Below are 20110 nucleotides of genomic sequence, written 5' to 3'. Positions count from 1 at the left end.
GACTGTGAAATGCTTCTGCTCTCCCACTTTCGTGGTTCAGCAGATGGAGTGTTTGGGAGTGTCTGATTTAAAGTACAGAGAGGCAGGTGGGAAATGGGATGCAGCTGGAGAAGACCCATCCTCAGAGAGTACGCATGACAACAACCATCTTAAAACAGACCGTATCAAAGGCCACAGCAGCTCTGGAGGAGCCGCGTTCTGTTATTTGATGAACTCAAACATACAGCTTCTAAGACATTGTTCACTACAGGATCAACAGTTGTTTAAAACAAATTTATTTTAATGGAAACCACACTCCGATCGCACTTTGGATACAGTTTGCTATACTTAATGAAAAATAACCTATGTAATTCTCAACTTACACATTTTCTACTAGAGGCTTGAAAAAAATCAGACATGGAAAAATAAATATTCAGGTGGCATTCTGAATTCCCTCTCTTTATTGTGCCCTTCTTCCTTCATGTGCTCTATTAAAAAGATACACAAACATAGACTCGTCAAAGATATTCAACATCGAAGTGGAATGAATGTGCTTCTAATCCGGTTGTCAATCTTGCCTTTCTTTTTTTCTCTGGAATAAGTAGGGCATGGCTAGACCTGATCTGGGCATCATGGTCTATAGGAACAGAAGTTACTGTTTTTGTTTGGTCAAAGACAACTACAATGAGATGCATTCTGCAAGAGGCCCAAGCCTCAGCAGATAGCCCCTGTATTCGGTGGTACCCTAAAAGCAGGGACTGAAAGACAGGACATAGTGAATCCTTTTTGCTTTTAGCACTGCCAAAGAAAAGTCAGACAGGTAAGAGATTTAAGTCACTTGTCTGCTTTAGTCCTGGGGCAAATGATGGTGTTTCAGGCCACTGTGTTAAATTGAGATCACACTGAATGGCAGAAAACACTTGCTTGACATGATGTTATAAGAATCTCTCTAATGTGTTGTCACTGAACATCCTTCCCCCTGGTTATTTAATCAGCAATTTGTTTTCGAATTGAGGATTTGGTAACTCTAATAGGCTTCTATCTCTGAAGAAAAATGAGATCTTTGTTGGTGATAGATGAGGCTTTTCAAAATTTAATTTATGTGTTGTACATCCACGCTTTCTTCACTGAAGGCTACCCTTGTTAGCGCTGATAACTCCCATTTCCTCTTGGTCATCTGAAGCTAATTAGAGCTGCTGTTTACTGCAGAAGTAATCAATAGCTTTCTACAGTAGATCTCATAGAGTCAGACCCATATGCAATTAGTTCAGTGTAGATACACAGAGATATCTTAATTAAAATAAAGTATGCCCTGTAAAAGGTATGCTTTCATAGATGACTGGAATTCCAAATATTTTGACACATTTAATGGGTTTATTCAAAGTGAGAGTCTTTATGAAACCTTCACTAATCAAATTTGTTTGATGCATTTCCCTTGAAATCATTTTGAAGTAAAAAAAAGTTGGGACTTAGTTATTATACATCTGTGTGTATTACATTTGGATAGAAACGTACTTCAAATACCAACACAGCTCAGACTACGCCTTCATCTTGGATTTAATAGATTTCCATCCCAGCAATTTGACTACTTCTTACGAGGCAAACGTCAGAGGGAAAAGGGAATCAGTATGACATGTGTGCCATGGGTTTCCTCCGCCAGCTACTGATGTAAGAAAACTAGTGCCCCCTCCCCGCCGCCCCCTCCAGCACTCAATTAAGAAACTTTTCCCTACTCAGTTTTGGAGAAACATGGCTACCAGCACTCAGTGACTCTAGCTTCTGAATCTCACCTTTCAAACAAACTTCAAAAGTGTACTTTTAGGGTCGATTTGTTTAAGGAAGAGAACGATGGAAGCTGAGGCACAGTTAACAAGCCAGATGCCTTCCATCCAGAGTCCTGTTCTATTCTGTGTATCCATGCCAACCATCTCATCTCCACAGACCTAACATTGGCCTTCTTGATCCACAAACCTTTCTTTTTTCGCATAGTCAGTGACGGTCTATCATGGAGGATACAGAACAAGACGCAAACAGATTCCTGGTGACCTTCAGGCCAAACTGCTCTACACAGAGGCCAAGCCATCGCAGTCGGGAGTCAAGACAATGCCTCAGAAGAGAACTGTGTATCCTGGCACAGATCTGCTTCAGAAGAGGACAGCATGCCCTCGTCCCCTGTCCCAGTCAAAGCCGCCTTTGTCAGGTAACGTGAAAACCAAGGTACTGAATTGTGTCAACAGGTGAGGGTGCCATTAGACACCACAAAACATTTACAAGTGGTCGCCAGTTTCCTCACAGGTATGCAGGCTTGCGTTTCAAGAAATGATAAAAGGCAATGCTTGGCTGCTCTGTTTCCTCCTGCCCGTCCACAGGAACATGACACAGAGCTTTCCGCTCAAGCAGGAGGCTCTGCAGAGACTGCTTCTGAAGAGCTGTATCCGTGAAGTTACTATCAGAGCGAATACTACTTATGAGAGGAAAACAAGCTCCATGTATTTTGTAGGAAATCATCAGTAAAAAAAAATGGAGAAAACATCATTACTTTCAAAATATAGAAAGCCAATAGTGGAAATCATTGAGTAATAAAATTTTTTTTCTACATATAGCCTCATACATGGAAAGAGTATTACAGTGACGCTCCAGCTATATTTGACTCTTGTTAGTTTAAGGGCTTCTCCATTGGGTAAGGCTTAGGAGAGTGTCGTCCAATGATCAAGGTTCTGTGAAGTTTCACACCCATTCACACTCTGTTTTGACTAGAAGACAGACACTAGAGTTGGATGTGACAGGTGCTTTTGGTTTCGTAGGAGAGTGCAGAACTGTTCACAGAACACAAACATTAGCACGGAAAAGGCTAGAACACGTAGAAAGGTGAACACTGGTTGGTACAAGCTCGTTTGCACAAAGTCCGTCAGGATTCCCTTGAGAATCTTTGACATGGGACAAGAAAGCTTGTTAGGCTGCAGTTATGTCATCAGAAATCAAAGCTATTACATGAAATAATGGAAGATACTTGAGCAATACTAACTCCTTAGCTTGCTAGTAAAGGCCAGAGTTAAATTGTTAAAAAAAAATCATCATCATCATCACGAAAAAACATGGCCCCGTTTGTTTTACAGCCAAATTTACAAATGGTCCCTTTACAATACAACATATCCCAAAGCCTTTTGAGTTTGGAATGTAGTACTGCGTTGGGTAGCCCATAGATGCCCTATGGAGCGCAAGAAGCTTTCTTAAAAAAAAAAAAAAAAAGGGGGGAAAAAAGTTCCATTTGCATGAAACTGTCTTAGCAACGTCTTAACTGAGCGCCTAAAACCGGAATTTCAGATATACAAGAGGACAGGAAATAGATAACTTGGTTTTTGTTTTCTTACAATATGTCCATATTGTGTTTCAAATGCAGCTACAATGTGTCTGCCAAAGATAAAGATAGTAGGGTGGACAGGGCGGTTACCACCAGAAGCAGCAGTGGGCTCAGACCGCAGCTTGGAGGAGCAGCCATTGATTTTGTGGTTATGTGGCTGGAAGCACCAGCAAGACCATCCTTTTCGTAATCACGCTGTAAGAAAGAAGGTTTTCATTATCACACACTGCATGCATTCATTCTCTGACAGTATATTTTAACCACGCTCTTTCTCTCTCCCAGCCCTCCCATCGCCCCCAACTAGCTCTACCACTCCCCAAAGCTGACCCAGGATTTTACCATTGACTGAGACTTCAGTTCACTGACTTTATGGGAAGGATCATGAATGTGGGTGAGAACCAGATACTTTTGATAAACTGTCTGGTCATTTTCTTGTTATGGATTTTAATATCCACTTGGGGGCTGGGGGGAGGTGAACTCTGGTAGCCTTTCCATTTTCCATCCCCGCCCCAACCCCCAGATTCCCCAGTAGCTAGGCAACATGGAACCCTTTTCCTTCTGGGGACCACTGACTGAGGAGGAATGCCGGCTGTCCCTCCCCATCATGGAAGGAGGGCAAGAAGAATCACCTCAGAAAACTTGCCCAGGCAAGTACTGGTTCATAAAGAGATGGATCACAAATCACACTGGAGGCCAGCACAGCAGGCAGTAGTGGCCTTTCTCCCATTGGCTATTCTACCCCAGATTTTATAGATGAAAGAGCCTGTCATGCTCATCAGCAGGAGAGCTCAAACCACAGCCCAGGTTTCTGGCCGTCCAGTTAGCACAGCCGTCCTTCCCTAGGACCCATGATTCCACCCCCACCCCAGTACTCACTGACATCCCATATGCCGCATCTCACCACAAGGAGCTGCGATCATGATAGAATCATCCATCTCCTCACCCGTAAATTGGGGAGAGTAACTTGGCCTGCCCTCCCTACCTCTGGGTTGCTATGGCAGTTAAAGGAACTATAGATCGAGGACACGTGGTAAGCAGTGAGAGCTGTTATCTGTGCCTGATGGTTTGATGTGACTATTGTATTGGGACAATGGTATTCATGTTGGGTCCGGTTCAGAGATGAAGCTCCCGGGTCGTCCCACACTTAGTTCTAACTTTGTGGACTGGGATCCAATGACTGTACTGTGTTCTGAGGAAAGAAGGACGTAAGGGGCTGCCTTACATTTTTCTGGACGGGAAACCTTGTTGTCTTTGAACCTTTCACAGCATACCCTGCCCCAGGGCCCCAAAGGCTCTGTCTTGAGAAATGCAGACAGATCCAGAAAGAAACAGAACTCACATCAGAAAGGCAGAGGTGTGTACTGCCGGACACATTGGATTTCAGCTTCTGTGCCTGGGGAGAGACAAACACACACACATAAATATCACTCCTACAGAATAGGAAAGAGTAATTACGGATGATCCCTTAATCAACTGTCTAGGGCAATGCCACTTACAGAAATGTACAAGCCACAACTGTCCGCCTCATATATGATTTTAAATTTTCTAGTAGCCATGTAAGTAAAGAGATTACCGGTAAAGTTAATTTTAATAACATATTTTACATAAGATAATATGTATCATTTCAACATGCAATCAATAGAAAAATGATTGAGATAGTTCACATTCTTTTCATACCAAGTCTTCAAAATTTGACATGGCACATCTCCATTCAGACCTGCCCCATTTCAAAGGCTCAGTAGGTACATGTGGCTAGTGGAAGAAGCACAGGGTGAGGTTACTAAAGACAAAGTTTTGAAGTCATTTATCATTTGAACTCGTTTCTGTTTCTGAGTGTTAATTTTCAGGAAGTGCCTTTGAGATAAAAATGTAATAAAAATTCCCACTTATTAGACGTACAGAGATAGGTCTTCCTGAAGCTCGTTTGTTTGTTCATTTGTCTATTCATTGCTCCAGTCAACAAAACACCAAGCTATTTTCTAATGCTGGGTGTATGGTGATATGACCAAAAGAACGTAGTCCCTGGGCTCTTGGGGCTGCCCTCTAGTGAGTAAACCACTCACTGTTTGGGAGCTAAGGCACAAGGCAGGGAAGCTTCCAGATGGGTCCCCCCGCAGGGCACGAGAGATCCCCCATGGAGCAATCTTAAAACTGCTTCCAGGGAGGTTACAGAGAGCTGAGCTATAAAAGCTTTGAGCTCCTTATGTCCTCACAATAGAATAAGTCTTCGCTGGGCCTCTACCTGAGGATTGAGTTGAAGGAAATGTTCATTGCTCAAACAATGACAGTGAAAACTGCTGACCCAGTATAGCCCTCTTGTTTTGTAAAGGTAAACAATTAGAGTGCAGAGATGTGACTTATCCAAGGTCACACAGCAATTCACTTGTGAATCAGGATACAGACCAGGTCTCTACAACTCTTGCATGAGAATGAGCCCTTTCCTGCATTTGTGTTTCTCCCAGGGAATCCTGACATGCTTGCCTCTTCATGCTCTACCTGCCCCCAAATCCACACAACCCCTCCCAGGACCTCTCCCCACCCCACCCACATAGGAGCGAAACACAGAGAGCTCGTTTACCAACGAGATGACCCTGGTTAAGCATCACATCAGAATCAAGTATCTGGGCCATCAGCTCTGTGAATGTTCACGGGCAGGACACCTGTTGTAGGAAGACTTTTGCAACCCGTTGAAGACCTACTAGGCTGACATGATAGCATCTTCACCCAAGGAGTAATTTATTGGCCATTATCCTACTTGGGAGGCATCATAATCTTTACCTCTATTTGCACATGCCAGCTGTGAGTATGAAATAGAAACCTTTAAACAGGCATCAAGAATATGACACTGTGAAGCATCCCCAGGCTGTTCAAAGGTCACTAAATGTTATGTGTAAGAAGATCAGAGGGGGAAATTGGAGGAGGAATTGAACCTCACTCAAAAGCCTACTTTTAATCTATATTAATAGCAAATCTGGCCCATTGCATTGTTACCTACGGAGAATAATGTGTGGAACTTTACATGTTTTATTTCTGTTCAAGAAATAAATTGGAAATGTGCCCAGACACCAAAATGGCCCTAAAACATCACATGCTGTCCGTTCTTTTCTAGGCCATAATCTACAAAAGACATAAACCTTTGCTAAGGGCCTTTGCATAACTAAGAAGTTCACTAAAATGTGCGGAGAAGGAAGAGCAGCCTGACTTCTAGTCTGGGACACATTATACCTTCAAGTTGTTTTTGTACTTGTGGTCACAGCTAAATGGCAGCACAGTGGCCTCTAAGAGTTAGAAGGGCCGGGCAGGCCCCCCTCCTACTTTGTTCTGTATCATTAGCACCAGCATGCACTCTTTTCCTCATTGGATGCACAATCGGAGACACTCGCTAGCTATACGTCTCTCATTTCAGGAACCTGTTGAAGTACTGGTGTAATGCCCACTATTATTAAATGATTGAAAAGGGCCTTCCACCAAAGAACCTGAAAAGTCATCCAGCCTAATAGGATTTCTTAAGTGGACTCTGGATTTGCATGGGTACACTTCTGGGCCTCATTGGTCCCTGAGTATTCAACTGTGTACAGCCAGGTAGACACGCACGGGCCTAAATCCCTAGGTTCTTGCCTTCCACCTGAGAGGGGCTGAGATAACTGTTCAATCACACAGCAAAATGCATTTAGACCAGCTCTAAGTCCGTAAAGTCTCTGGGCTCGTCTTCCTCCAAAGCGGGCATCTTGTCGGCCTTTGTGTAAAGGAAATGGTCAATTTCTGGCCTTGTCTCCCACTAACTCCACTGGCTCCACTAAATCTGAAGGCAGCAGCCCCACGGTCATCTTGCCTGGAGGACCATTCTGGTTGTCATCACTGGATGAACTGCTGAGCAAAAGTAACAACGTGTAGTCAGGCCCCTCCAGATGCTCTGAGAAACTGCCCTCTCTCCTGTTAAACACCTTCCCAACCCACAGAAGCATTTAACACTCCAGAGGCTTAGCAGTCCATCCACACCAGCCTTTAAATACTCTGTATTGACACAATTTCCCTCCGAGAGACCTGGTTGCAGACATGAGCAGAGCAGCCCTGGAGTTTCACTTGAATCTAGCACAGAGCACAGAAAGGTCTGTGAGTCTGACCTGCTTACACAGAATGGTATCAACTCCAGGGAGAGCATTGTTAGGGTGGATGCCCAGTGCCTCTCAGGTTCATCAGCTGCAGGTGGAGGAGCAGACCTGTGTATGTCTAGCTGGCTGCATGCTTAGAAGGCCTGTATGCATTCTGGACCCTGCCAGTGACCAGTGAGGTCAGAAATCTACCTATGCCGATCCAGAGTCCACCTACGAAAATCTGGCTCTGAAAGCCCGTTTGAGAAGACTGAGCAACATGTTACTTCTACATTTTAAAGGCTTTTATCCTGAGCATTTTTGAAAACATCATCAAAGTTATCACTGTCTGCCAGTCAGGGATGGTACATGCTAACAGATAAAATGACAGGGTGTCCCCCTCTTTCAACCATTGCAAAAGGTATTTACATACTTTAAATGTTATCTCCGTTGAAAATTGGAACAGTCCCAGGAAAGTTTAAAAAACAAACAAACAATAAAAACCCGTCTTAGATCTTGTAAGCTATAAGGTAGATTTGAATCTGGAAGAGTCCCTTTTATCACCAAGTTCTAAACCAGTAAAACCAAAGCTGTAACAATGGAAGTGCTGGCACAGCACTCAAAGTCCTATCTGCGAGCCTGACAGCCCTGCTCATTACTGGATGTGCTGGGACGCCAGCCCCGACCTATCTAGACATGAAACCTTACCATTTGTGGCTTTAAAATAGGACGTCTCTTTAAAAAGAGGGGTAAAGAAGACGAGAACGGATTCGTTTTTCTAAAAGCCAATTTTAGCCATTGTTATAGCATGTCGAAAATGAATTATTTAATCTCTTTTATGAAAGAGTGTTTCATTATAGCCAATTCTCAGTTATATCGTTATGGGGCAAGTTACCTGACGCTGAGCTAAAGGGAACACCACCACCAAAACACAGCACCATGAGGTTTTCATCTTGAAAATGGAGAGATGAAAAGGATACTGGAGAAACCCACCCCCAAATAGTAGCCTTGCTGTCATTCTGGAAATCCAGAGAACCTGTTCTTTGGGCATTTCATAAGCCTTATCCCTCCAGCAGGGTTATGAAACTGTCCCTGGCAGTAAGCCACAAGTTCAGGCACATCACGTACTAGAGTTTCCATGGTCCTGGAATTGTCGGGCCACATCTCGCCAGTCCCTGGCACTAGAGGGTTAATAAAAGCATTAGAGGCTGTTAACCTCTGTTACCTGGAGTCAGACCAAGGACTCTCCTGCTTTTACCCCTGTGATTAGCATGTGGAAAGCCTGCCGAGGTGCCCACAGCTTCCCTGTAGAACACACAGACACACACACACATCATTTATAGCTCCTAGTCGAGCCCACCCATCAGCCACAGAGCACGCACACGAGAGTTCTGCCCACAGTACGCTCTCCCCAGCCTTGGGGACTGGGGGTCAGGCTTTGGAGCAGCACGCTTGCTCTGTCTATGGGATTGGAGGTTTCAAAGTGCATCCACTCGGAACCTGGCCTTTGCTGCCCCAGGACTCCATTTCTGTAGAGACGCCAATGTTTAATCTTGGGTTTTTAGGCAGCTGTCAACCATCAAGGCATGGAACATTTCTCTGCTCTCCTCCATGCAAAAGAAAAGCCAGTTTCTGCTCTACCTCCAGAAAATTAAACCAGAGGAAGTTGCCCAATCCAATAGCAACAGACTGTCCAGGCTGCAGCCAAATGGTCATAATTAATGATGCTTCTGGTTCTTTTCTCCCTTGCTTTACTGATTAGAGAGATTTGCTATATTAGGAACCTGTTTGCTTAATGACAGAATACAAGCAATAAACAGAGAAATACACAGACTGTAAAATGCAATCAACTTTGCTCTCCAGCACTCGCTAAGTACCGAGCTGCATCTATCACACTTGTCAATACCAGTTTATTAGCATACGAGTCTCCGCTGTAGCATGAATTGGACCTTTGCGAGGGAAAATCATTACATGACTTCTTCCCGAAATAGTGCAGAACTCAAACCCATTTCTCAATTTAAATCTACACACCTTACATTTTCTTGTAAGACAAAACGTAGGGAGAAGGATGTGCATCGAATTCTGAAGGATAACAGAGCAGAGAGGGGAATCTGCTTCAGAGTTTGCATTTTTCACATAGCATGTTAATAAAATCAACCCGCCTGTTTACACATTATATACCTGACGTACGGGGATATACACCTGATTTTATGGGTAGTCCTCACTATATAACCATTCTATTGTGCACTGGGTACGTATTTGCCTGATAATTTCTGCACAATAAAAAAAAAAAAAGAAAAAAAGAAGCTGCCTGCTGGTGCTTGCAAGCTAAGTAATGGTGGTCTAAAGAAAGAGTATGCTGATTGGAGTTCCCTGGCTTACGTTAAGCTACCCCTATCATCCACGGTCTACAATTTCCAGTCCTACTTTCTTTAAAACAGGAGTGACATTTGTTTGATACCCGCAGCCAAATCTACAGAAACTTTCTACATTTTTATAATGTTTCTCAGTCTTTTACAGTTGTCTCACCCATACTTAATCCAAAGGCATTTTATTTTTTAGGAGTTTGCTTCTTCCAATATATTCAACTTAGTCTTCATGGAAACAACTCGGCTTTCTTTTGTGCTCTTATTTCAATCATTCATGTAATATTTCATTCAGTTATGTGAGCCCAACGCTAAACACAAGTTTGAGAGCAAATGTACGTGGCTCTTTTAAGCCTGTCTCTCAGGTGGACAGAGCAAGGGGCAGAGGTGAGCTGGAGAAAGGCCAAACGCTTGGGCATTCAGTCTGCCTTGGGCATCTGATGTTTACAGAGGAATGGCGAGGTTAGCGGCTGTGGTGAGTTGGTTAAGTGAGGGTCAGTGAAGAGAGTTTCTTTTATGATTTCGTACTTGCTCCTGGTACTGGCTTGATTGATATGATATGATAAAAAGAACACAGGTTAGGAAGGTCCTAGTCCTGGCTTTTCAACCATCAGCTGTAATGACAAGAACCCCTGCCTTCCTGAGGAAGTACAGAGTTGAGAGAATCAAATGTGATACTCTGGGTAGAAGTCCTTTTAAAATCCAAGCTGCTGTGATGACCTCTTAGCGTCTGTGTGGTCCCTGTGCTGGTCGTTCTTGGATTCGAGCAGGAATGGGAAAAATGCAATAGCTCAAGCTAATTTGGCTTATGAACATGATATTGAGTAAAACTGGCTCATGATCTGTGTTTCCTTGGATTTAAAAACTAATGCACTGAAAGAGATACAGTCCTGTAAGCTATATCAACAGTCCTCCATTAGCTAAGCAGTCCCTGGGGCTTGCCTGTCAGTCTCCAGCACACCCTAAAAAGGATGCCTGCAGCCCCACGCCTGTAATGTAACACCAATGGCAGGATGGCAGGTAGCAGTGGCAGCAGACACAGTCTACCACAGGGAGCCTAACACGACACTGGAGCTGGCCTTTCTTCTTTCCACAACTTCACAGGGTCATCTTACAGCTATTTTGCTTTTCTCCAAGTTGGGGCAAACACATGTTACAAACTACATCAGAAAATGTTTTTTGTGCACGGTTAACTTGCTCAATTAGTAAAATATTCAGATAAGTAGCAATTGTGAGCTGTATTTTTAGAAAATTATGCCCAATTAACAATGAGATTATGCCAAACAATGTGTAAAAGACGTATGGGTTTGAGGGGTGGGGGAAGAGTTTTATAGAGCAAACATTCAGTAATAATGGTGTCAAGTCAACTAGGGGGACAGCCCTAACATTTGTTTTCTCAAAATGTGCAGTCAGAAATGCAAGACCAATAGAAAAGATTCACTGTGGTCCCTGATGAGAAGGGCCTGCATGAAGCCTCTCACCCGACAGGCATCCTCATCACCATCAGATAATATTTATTAAGACTCTCATTGTCCTGTGCATTTATGGGCAGCTGAGTGCAGCCCCGTAATGGCCCTGTGAGTTATGGTGGTAACTAAGGTTTGATAGAAAACGCCGCCGTCTGGAGACATGACGGACCCAGGGCTTTTTTCTACTCTCTGGTTCAGGAGCACACTTGGTGCTGCAAAACACAAGGTGAAAGCAAAAAAATTTTAATCTTAAAAAAAAAAAAGTGCTTTTTGTAGACAGAGAATATTCTAGAATACAGAGGAAAACCAAGTAGGCTCACAGTGATAACTGACCATTACTAGTAATAAGAGCCTCCACTGGTAGTGATCCCAGCCGCATTTTACTGAGTCCTCCCAAGGACTGAAAGGACTTTCTGAGGAGGCCACTCCCCTTTTGTACAGAACAGGAAATAGGGGTTCTGAGAGGCTGAGACTTACCCAAGTTCCACAGGTTGGAGTGGCTGCACTGAGATTTGAACTGGAGCTCTTTTCGACTTCCAAACCCATGCATATTGAGTTTGTGCCAGGCACGGCCCACATCATCTCCCGTAATCCTTAGATCAACCTGTGGAAGTATTTCTTCCTGATTCCTAAGGAAGGTGCTGAGGGGGCAGTAGGGCAGAGAGGGCAGCCTAGAAACCAACCGAGTGGCTGACAACGGGCACATGGTCTTCCCAAGCCTCACCCCAGAAACCAGGGCAACTTGCGCAAATGTGACCTCTGCCAGAAGGCAAAGGTCAAGCCCGGCCTGGCGGGTTTTCCTCCCTGAGGGGCCCAGAGGTGAACACCTCTCATGTCATACCTGAGGTGCCTGCAGCCGAGGGGCAGGCAAGGGACAGCCACTCTGGGGAAAACTCCCACAATATCTCCCCCTGCCCTTCCCATCCCAAGCTTCCTCTCTAGACAGCCTCATCCATGATGAACTCCTCTTGAGCCTCAAATATGAGGGGTGCAGGGGACAGAAGCCCTTCACTGAACCTCACCCCCAAGAGAGCCAGAGCCATTTTTCCACCCATTTGTGAGCTCCGTGGCTTAAACACAAGGCAGAGCCAATTATTTAGGGAGGCACGGTTGGTTAGAAGTCCTAAGGATAAAAGGTCAGTGGGGGATACAAGAAATTGGATTTATTTATAGTATGTGATCTAAGTGGGCTCAGAGGTATTTTCGTAGGTTACCCAGAACAAGAGCGCATATTTATAGCCAAGATGGTGCAGACGCTCTATTCCATTTTATTAAGCATGTTTATTACCCAGCAATTGGGTTAAGCGATTGTCCAACTGCTGAATTACTGTCCCTCTGATGGGCCAGCCTTCCTGCCCTCTGGACCACAGGTGCAGGTGGCCTAATGGCTCTTCCCAGAATGCATGGAGGGGGCTTAGTCTTCTTATTCCCATTCTTAAGGTGTTTTTCTCATTTTTTGAGAAAAGTGGTTAAAAAAAAGACGATATCCTAAATGGGTGATCATAAAACACTGGTTCAACCTAAAGCCCATTTCTGCGGGATACACAGCCTGTATGACGCCCAGGTTCATTTCCCAGATGAATTTGGGGGTAAGGACCACCAATGCCCCCTGAGCCCAGTCTTCTGTCTCATGACCAGCATACACCAACCAAGAAGATAAAAAAAATGATAAAATAGTTACTGTGCTGAAAAATGTTGTTTAATTACCACAACCCTCCTAGGCAGTAGTGCTCATTACTCCTACATTACAGATGATGAATCCAAGATTAAGAAGATGAAACTACTCTCCATTGCCGTCCACAGGAAGGCTTGATTTTATTGTAGCAGAAGCCTGGTCCTTCAGTATTTTCTACACTTCACACACAACGGCTCCTTTCTCTTAAAAAGGCAACTTTGAGAACTAACCATGCCAGTGTTGGCCTACTGTCTGCATGATGCCTTGTCAAGCATTGGCATAGTTAATGCTTGCGTTCTCTTATCTTTAAGTGGGCTTGGTCCGGGAATAAAACCAATGATGGTGTTGCTTCCACTTGCCATAAGATCTCAGAATCACTACCCCTCAACCTGTTCTAATGTAGGGGATGCCATGAGCTGGGCAGGGCACAGATAGAGACAACAGTGGGAGCCTGGAGCAAATGCCTATCCCGGGCCAGCAAGAACAGATTCCATTGCTGAGATGACTGACTTGACAAAAGATACTTAGATGCCACTGGGATAGACAGCCTTAAGTTGTACCAACCAACACCAAATGTCCACCACAAATTCTCTGGAGCTGACAAAGTAGGGTGACGCCACTAGAGAACTGAGTGGGAGACAGAGGAAAGGGGACCCGTATCATTTCAGGAGGATGCAAGAGAGGAGCTCTAGCTGCTGTGGGAGACGTTTGTCCAACTTACTATCAAGTCAGTAGTTCAAAGTCAGCCTCCCCGCCATTCACAGACACTGCTATTTATAACACAGACTGGAAACGGGCTGTGAGCCCCAATCCCCTGAACTGTACCCCAGAGAGGAAGGAGCCCAGCCACATGGGACTTCCCCTGACTGTTACCATTTCTGTGTAATGGAAACAGGGCTGAGCCAAAACTGGTCTCCAAGAATCACCCTGCACCCAAGGGTCCTGGGACCATATTTGCAAGGTGTGCCCCTTGTGCTCCAAGGTAACTGTGTTTTTGTGCCTGGTCCAGGGCCTGCTCTTTTATCCCTTTCAGTTGTCTGAAAACACGCCCCTGGAAAAACCCAGAAATACAATAACACCGATTATAATTCCAATGACAACGCGACATAGGGCCTCTCCCCAATGCTACATGCTAACACTTGTAGTACTCCTAACGATAGCATTGAATTATATTAGGATTTAGGGCTCTCTATTTTGCTACTCATGTCCCACAGTGGTGAAGTATGGGTTACCTGGAGGCATTAATAAGACACTTTATTAGACTTAGGAGCTAGGGTTGAAGTGGTGTGATCAGGGGACTATCTGTAAAATGAAGAACCTTCTCAAGAAAGATCCAGCTACTCCCTGTTCCTGCTGGCCCAGCTGGTATTCACCTTGCACTTGGCAAATAGGCTTGTTCTAGCTATAGATTAGGGATACAGGAGAAATAAAAGGAGACAAATTGTAACTCAGAGATACTGTACTCTGTGTGCTTAGTCGGACGGCTCTGTAGTTGAGAAAAATAGATGCCACGATCTGCCTTTGTTGAAGAGGTGACATCTGGGTTCATTGAAGGTGTGCAATAGATTTCGAAAAAGACTATTATTCTAAGTCATTAAATTGGTTTTTAGGAACTTTACTCTTCTTCATTTCACCAATTATTAAACTATAAAATAGAATGGCACAATTGCTAAAACCGTAATCTGAAATTTTACAGTCAGCTATAAAATGCTATATTATTAAACTACACTAAAGATGCTCGAGCCCATTACAACTTTTTAAATGAATTATAAAACCCTTTACTGCTGATAAAATAATCTTAAATTACAGTATTGTGTATTCTAACAATATGTTGAACCAAACTTTGCTACAATGCAAACATGCCAATCACAAAGGAATCATTACTCGAATTAAGTTTGCAGAAGCCTGAAATCCGATAGCATCTGCTTTGCAAGACAGAGAACACCTGAAGTGTGCAGGCTGTGGGGAAGAGCTCATGCCCTTCCCCGAGCCAGGTATCTTTCCCCAGTTCCTTCCACCACAGGCCAAGCCAAGAGTCAGAGCCTCTCCTGTGGGGCTCAAAGGCTGCACATATGATGCTTACTTAGCAGGACCCTGTAGAGCAGGAAAAGCTTATTGTGGGAATAGCATGTTTTCCTCCCTTAAAGTTGTCCCAAACAACATTTTTAAAATGACAGATGTTTAGTTACTGAGTACCTGCCCCTTATACATATCTGATAGGCTGAACTGTGTCTCTCTACAATTCACACATTGAAGTCTTAACCCCCAGTACTTTAGAATGTGACTCTATTTGAAGATAGTGTCTTTAAAGAGGTAGTTGACATTAAAATGAGGCCACTAGGATGGACCTTAATCAAGTCAGACTGGTGCCCTTATAAGAAGAGGGAATCTGGACACACAGAGAGGCTCCAGGGAGGCTCACACACAGAGGACAGGCCATGTAAGGACACAGACAGGAGACAGCCATGAGCAAGCAAAGGAGAGAGGCCTCGGGAGAAATCAAGCCTGCAGGCACCTTGGTCTTGGATTTCCAGCCTTCAGAATAGTGAAAAATAAATTTCTATTGTTGAAGCCACCCAGTTGATGGGATTTTGTTATGGCAGCCCGAGCAAACGAATACAATGCACGACACTGCCTTCTGTGACACCGGGCAATATGCATGCCTGCCTACCATGAAGCCTGGCCCCTAAGATAAAATTCCTATTTTTTAGTACCAGTTATACCCTGCAAGCTTCCATTTCCAATAGTGTTTGAATACACAATCGAAAATGCATGTCGGCGTGCTGGATTGTATGGCAGCCTCAACAGAGTAATACTCAATTTTCAGCTCTGAATTCAAGCACTCTCTTGGATGAAGGGCTCTGAAAATGCTCTATAAGCAGTTATTTCAAAAAGTGTTGTTACAACAGCCTCTTTCCTCCCAGGGCTAACGTGGGTGGATTCTGGGATGCAGCTTCTCTCTGAGCTCATCTGCTGGCACCTGGAGCCTGGAAGATTAAGTCCCAGGGAGCCACCTGCAGCCTCTCCAGGCTGGGAGTAGCTGGGCCCATCAACATGGCCCCGAGGCCACTTGGCAGCTGGGTCCAGAGCTCTGCTGGGAGGCTTCCAGGGGAGCCCAGAAACAGCCTGGGTGGGAATGTGGGGGGGCCCTTCTGCTAAGAGAAGACCCCTCCTACCCTCACCCCAATAGCTCATTTCTTCCAGAGTGGAGAAATAAACTCCCTCTGAGCAGGAAAGCGTTATGAAGAGGAAATGCTAGGTGTGGCCAAGACTTGGATGTTTTTAATGAGACCAAAACAATAGTGGGTGTTAGAAAACACTGTAATACACAAAAATGATGGAAACCTCACAAAGACCATAAGCCAAATACCAGAAGTAACATACGGCACCGAGACCATTTTCTTAAAAAAAAGGCTCAGGAAATAGAATCTGTGTTGCCAGTCATTTAGATTCAGAGCATGTGCTCAGGGCTCAGTGTTACATGTCTGGCACTGCCATCGGCTCTCAGTTACTCTCCTCTCCTCCTAAAACTCCCCAACCTCGAAGACCATACATGGAAAACCTGAGTGTGATTCAGTATAAACACATACATCCACTCTGGTCATCTGGCAAAAATCTCCTTTGAAATGTCACCTGTACGGTACTCATCCAGGGTGCTGGATGGATGAAAACATTATTCAAGAAGGTGAGGGTGTGGGGCCCACGGGCCGTGACTCCTGTAGGTCCCTAGATAAGAACCAGGTCCGTAGCTTCCATTAACACCACCTTTGATGCTATTCACGGGGCCCACTGGGAGGCGAGGGTTGCCTTGGGAAAATTAATTTAAATGTCCCCAAGTGAGCACTTGATGGTCACCACAGCCCTGCCTTGCTGTCCTTGCCTGCATTTCCGAGGAAAGACGGCCCAATGCACCAGTCGGCTCTTACAAGTCCTCGTGCTCCTTCCCTTATAAGGAGGAGGAAACCTGACAAGACCCTCAAATACCTCCATTTTCTCATTAGTAGAAAGGAAAGGAGGGGGTCTTTGAGGCAGCCCTCATTTCCTGGGCAGTGGTCCTCAACCAGGGGTGATTTTGCCCCCCCAAGGGACATGGGGCTATGTCTGAGGATGTTTCTGGTTGTCACCACCAGGGAAAGGTAGTACTAGCATCTAGAGGATAGACATCAAGGGTGCTGCTAAACACCCTACCGTGCACAGCTCAGCCCCCACGACGGCGACAAATTCTCCAGACCAACTGCCATCAGGGCCAAGGCTGAGGAAGCCTGGCCTGAGCAACTGTTCAATTCATAGCCAAGAGGTCACTAAATAATCCTAACCGAAGTTTCCAAGACTGGCATAGAGGGGTGCAGCCCACCTTCAGCAAAGAATGCCAGGGAAGCAAGCGACTTCCCATGGAGAATCATCCGACTCCAGATTCCATTAAAAACCACCACTCTGACAAGGTCTCCTCACCTTTTCTTGTCCATAGCGGTCTACTCCACAGGTGCAAAGCGCCACTGGCTACTAGGACTACTAGAAAAGCCGCTGGAAATGGGGACCCACAAAGCAATGCATAACTCAGCCCGGCCCCTCAAGGCATTGTTCTAGCTTTCGTTCCTGGTTCCTGGAAGATAACCTCTAAACCCTTCCATTCGGGAGTGATAGGAGTGTCTTTGTTATTCAGGAGCCCTTCAGATCACACCTACATTTCGTGAGATAATTCAGGATGGGCGCTGTCACTAGACAGACCAAGCATGTGACCCATGGTCAAGGAGTTGGGGCTTCGAGCCACATGAGGTCAGCCCAACCTCCTGATCGCCAGGGAGCAAAGAGGGGTGGAAGACTGAATGTACTCGCGTGCCCAATGGCTCAATCAATCACGCCTTTGTAATGAGATCCCAACTGAACTCTAGTCATGGAAGCTCAGTGGAGCTTCCGGGTTGGTGGACACAGGGATGTGCTGGGAAGTTGATGTGTCCTAATTCCGTGGGGAATTCCATAGAAGAGGGCACAGAAGCTCTGCATTAGAGACCCTCCCCGAGCTCAGCTAAGGGTCCTCATTTGTATCCTTTAGAATAAAACTAATTGTAAGTACAGCGCTTTCCTGCGTTCTGAGTCATCCAACCTGAGGGGGTCTCAGGACCCCTGAAGAATGTACAGCTTGTTGGTCAGAAGTGCAGGTGGCCAGGGATCCCTGAAGTGCACCTAGCATCTGAATTAAGTGCCGTTGGGGACCGTGTCCTTAACCTGTGGAGTCTGTGCTAATTCCAGGCCCCGGCTGCAGAATTGAGTTGTAATGCTGGACACCAGTTGGTGTCAGAATAGGCAGCATTACCTTTCTTTATGCTGGTTTATGAATCAGTCTGGCACTTCCATCTGCCAGATGTTCAACCTGAATTCAGGGTCTGGTTTAATCTATGTTGAATGAATAACATTGTGCAGAAACAAAAAGGTAAAGCGCTCTGATTTAGGTAATAGAGTGCAGCCCTGTAAAATGCATAGAGGAGAAAAGTGCTGCTTTTCTATTTCTCCTCTTCTCATCAAGCCTCTGTGAGTCTCAGGTTTATTGTCCCAAAAGGGGGGGGGGGGATAATAATAGTATTGACCTCATAGTGTTACTGTCAGGATTAAATATATATATATATATATATATATATATATATATATATATATATATATATATATATATAGCTTCGACCAATACTTGACTCATGGGAAGTGCTATATGCACATTTTCTTTATTAATACCAACCCATAAAAAGCAGAGGTGATGTAAGTTATCAAAGCAAATAGTTCTGGGACCTGTTCTATGATTAGATTGTTTATAATGCTTCCCAAAGTGGAGCTTGGGGACCACTGGTGTATATGACATTTAGGTGGCATACGAACATTTTTTATTGTTTTAAATGTAACCTTTATATAGGGATTTTCATATACATAGGAAGAGCTGGCACATTGATTCACATATGTCTCACAAACACTATTAACAGTATACCTAGTAATTGAGTTTAAAGATAAATATTAAGCACACACTACTACTGGTAGAATGCAGACATGGGAAAGACTGCAAAATCCTGGTCTTTGAGACTAAGAGGCAGAGCTAGTTCTCAAACACCATCTTTGTTTCCTGTTTACAATTGTGTCACCTCTTTCCAATGTCAGCACTGGTTAAGGAGATGTGGTAATGGCCCCTGGCAGACAGTCCCCCTCTGACTGTACCCAAGCTGGACCAAGACCTGACTGCTGTCACGGCTCCAAGAAGCAGATTATTAGGACGTAGCTCCCAGGAGACTCCTTCTGGGCACAGAGAGATGGAGTTTGGGGCAGTTCTAACTCCTTAGACCTGGTCCTTTATTGCCTTTTGGTTTCCCTTCCTTCTTGGGACTTTCTACAAGGACTAGCAGGGTTATCACTTGATTCAAACACTTCTTACAAATTAAGAAAGCAAAATCTAAGGAACTCCATCTTTTTCCCTCCATGGACCCCAGCCTCCAAGAACAGCCCTTCCTTTCCGGCTCCCATGTCCACAGTTAAAGCTCTCACACATCTATTCAGTCACGGTGAGAATGGAGGCCTCTTTCCAGGCACAGAGGGTTGGCCAGTTCTGCTGGATGCTTTGCACACAGGTACCAGTTCTTTTATGCTCACAACAAACCAGAGGTGGGTGATGTTTTACAGTCCACATTTAGAGAGGGTAAGAAACATGCCCCAGGTCACACAGCAAGAGGAAGTGAGCTGGGACTGTCACTGAGGTCCAACTAACTGCCAAGTTCATGCTCTTCCAGGCAAAGCAACCCCTAGGCGGTCATCCAACTGCAGGTGACAAAGAAAGCGCTGAGGAGGTGCCCTCTGGAAGGGGTGGAGTGAGTACAGAGGGTGAGCGTCCCCATGCCAGGGGCCTGGTTTGGAAAAAGCATTTTTCCTTCCTCTTCCACCTTCCTAGCCTCCCACCAGCCATCCTGTGCCAATTCCCACCACCCTGGCCTTGTTCTCAAGCACCTCTTCTCCACTGGAAGATTAACGGGACGCCAAAGCCCCCCATCGCTCTGCGAGCATAAATTGCAAGAAAAACATTTAGAATATTGATTAAGTGCTTCATGCTAGAAGATTTAAATTTACCTCCTGTATTTCCAGGATTAGCTGACATAATGAGGTCGGTCTGCTGGCACAAATGATTTACAGAACACCCA

At 44.8% G+C, this 20110-nt stretch overlaps 1 protein-coding gene across 3 annotated transcripts in view; it reads right to left on the bottom strand.

Annotated features, from left to right (window-relative positions):
• Positions 1-252: 252 nt before the first annotated feature.
• The window catches only part of GFRA1 (GDNF family receptor alpha 1), a 194465-nt gene continuing 174607 nt past the window's right edge, over positions 253-20110 (bottom strand). For all 3 annotated transcript variants that reach the window (XM_088791844.1, XM_019725238.3, XM_074338994.2), the window contains 2 exons: positions 4680-4733; positions 253-3535 (listed from right to left, as the gene is read on the bottom strand). In XM_088791844.1, coding sequence (XP_088647970.1) covers positions 3380-3535; positions 4680-4733 — 210 coding nt within the window. In that variant the 3' untranslated portion in view covers positions 253-3379. The remainder of the gene's footprint in view (positions 3536-4679; positions 4734-20110) is intronic.

Source organism: Rhinolophus sinicus, chromosome 15, assembly GCF_057876585.1.
Source record: "Rhinolophus sinicus isolate RSI-liver-muscle chromosome 15, RSI-T2T, whole genome shotgun sequence".
Lineage (NCBI taxonomy): Eukaryota > Metazoa > Chordata > Mammalia > Chiroptera > Rhinolophidae > Rhinolophus > Rhinolophus sinicus.
This window is presented reverse-complemented; position numbering and strand designations above follow the sequence as displayed.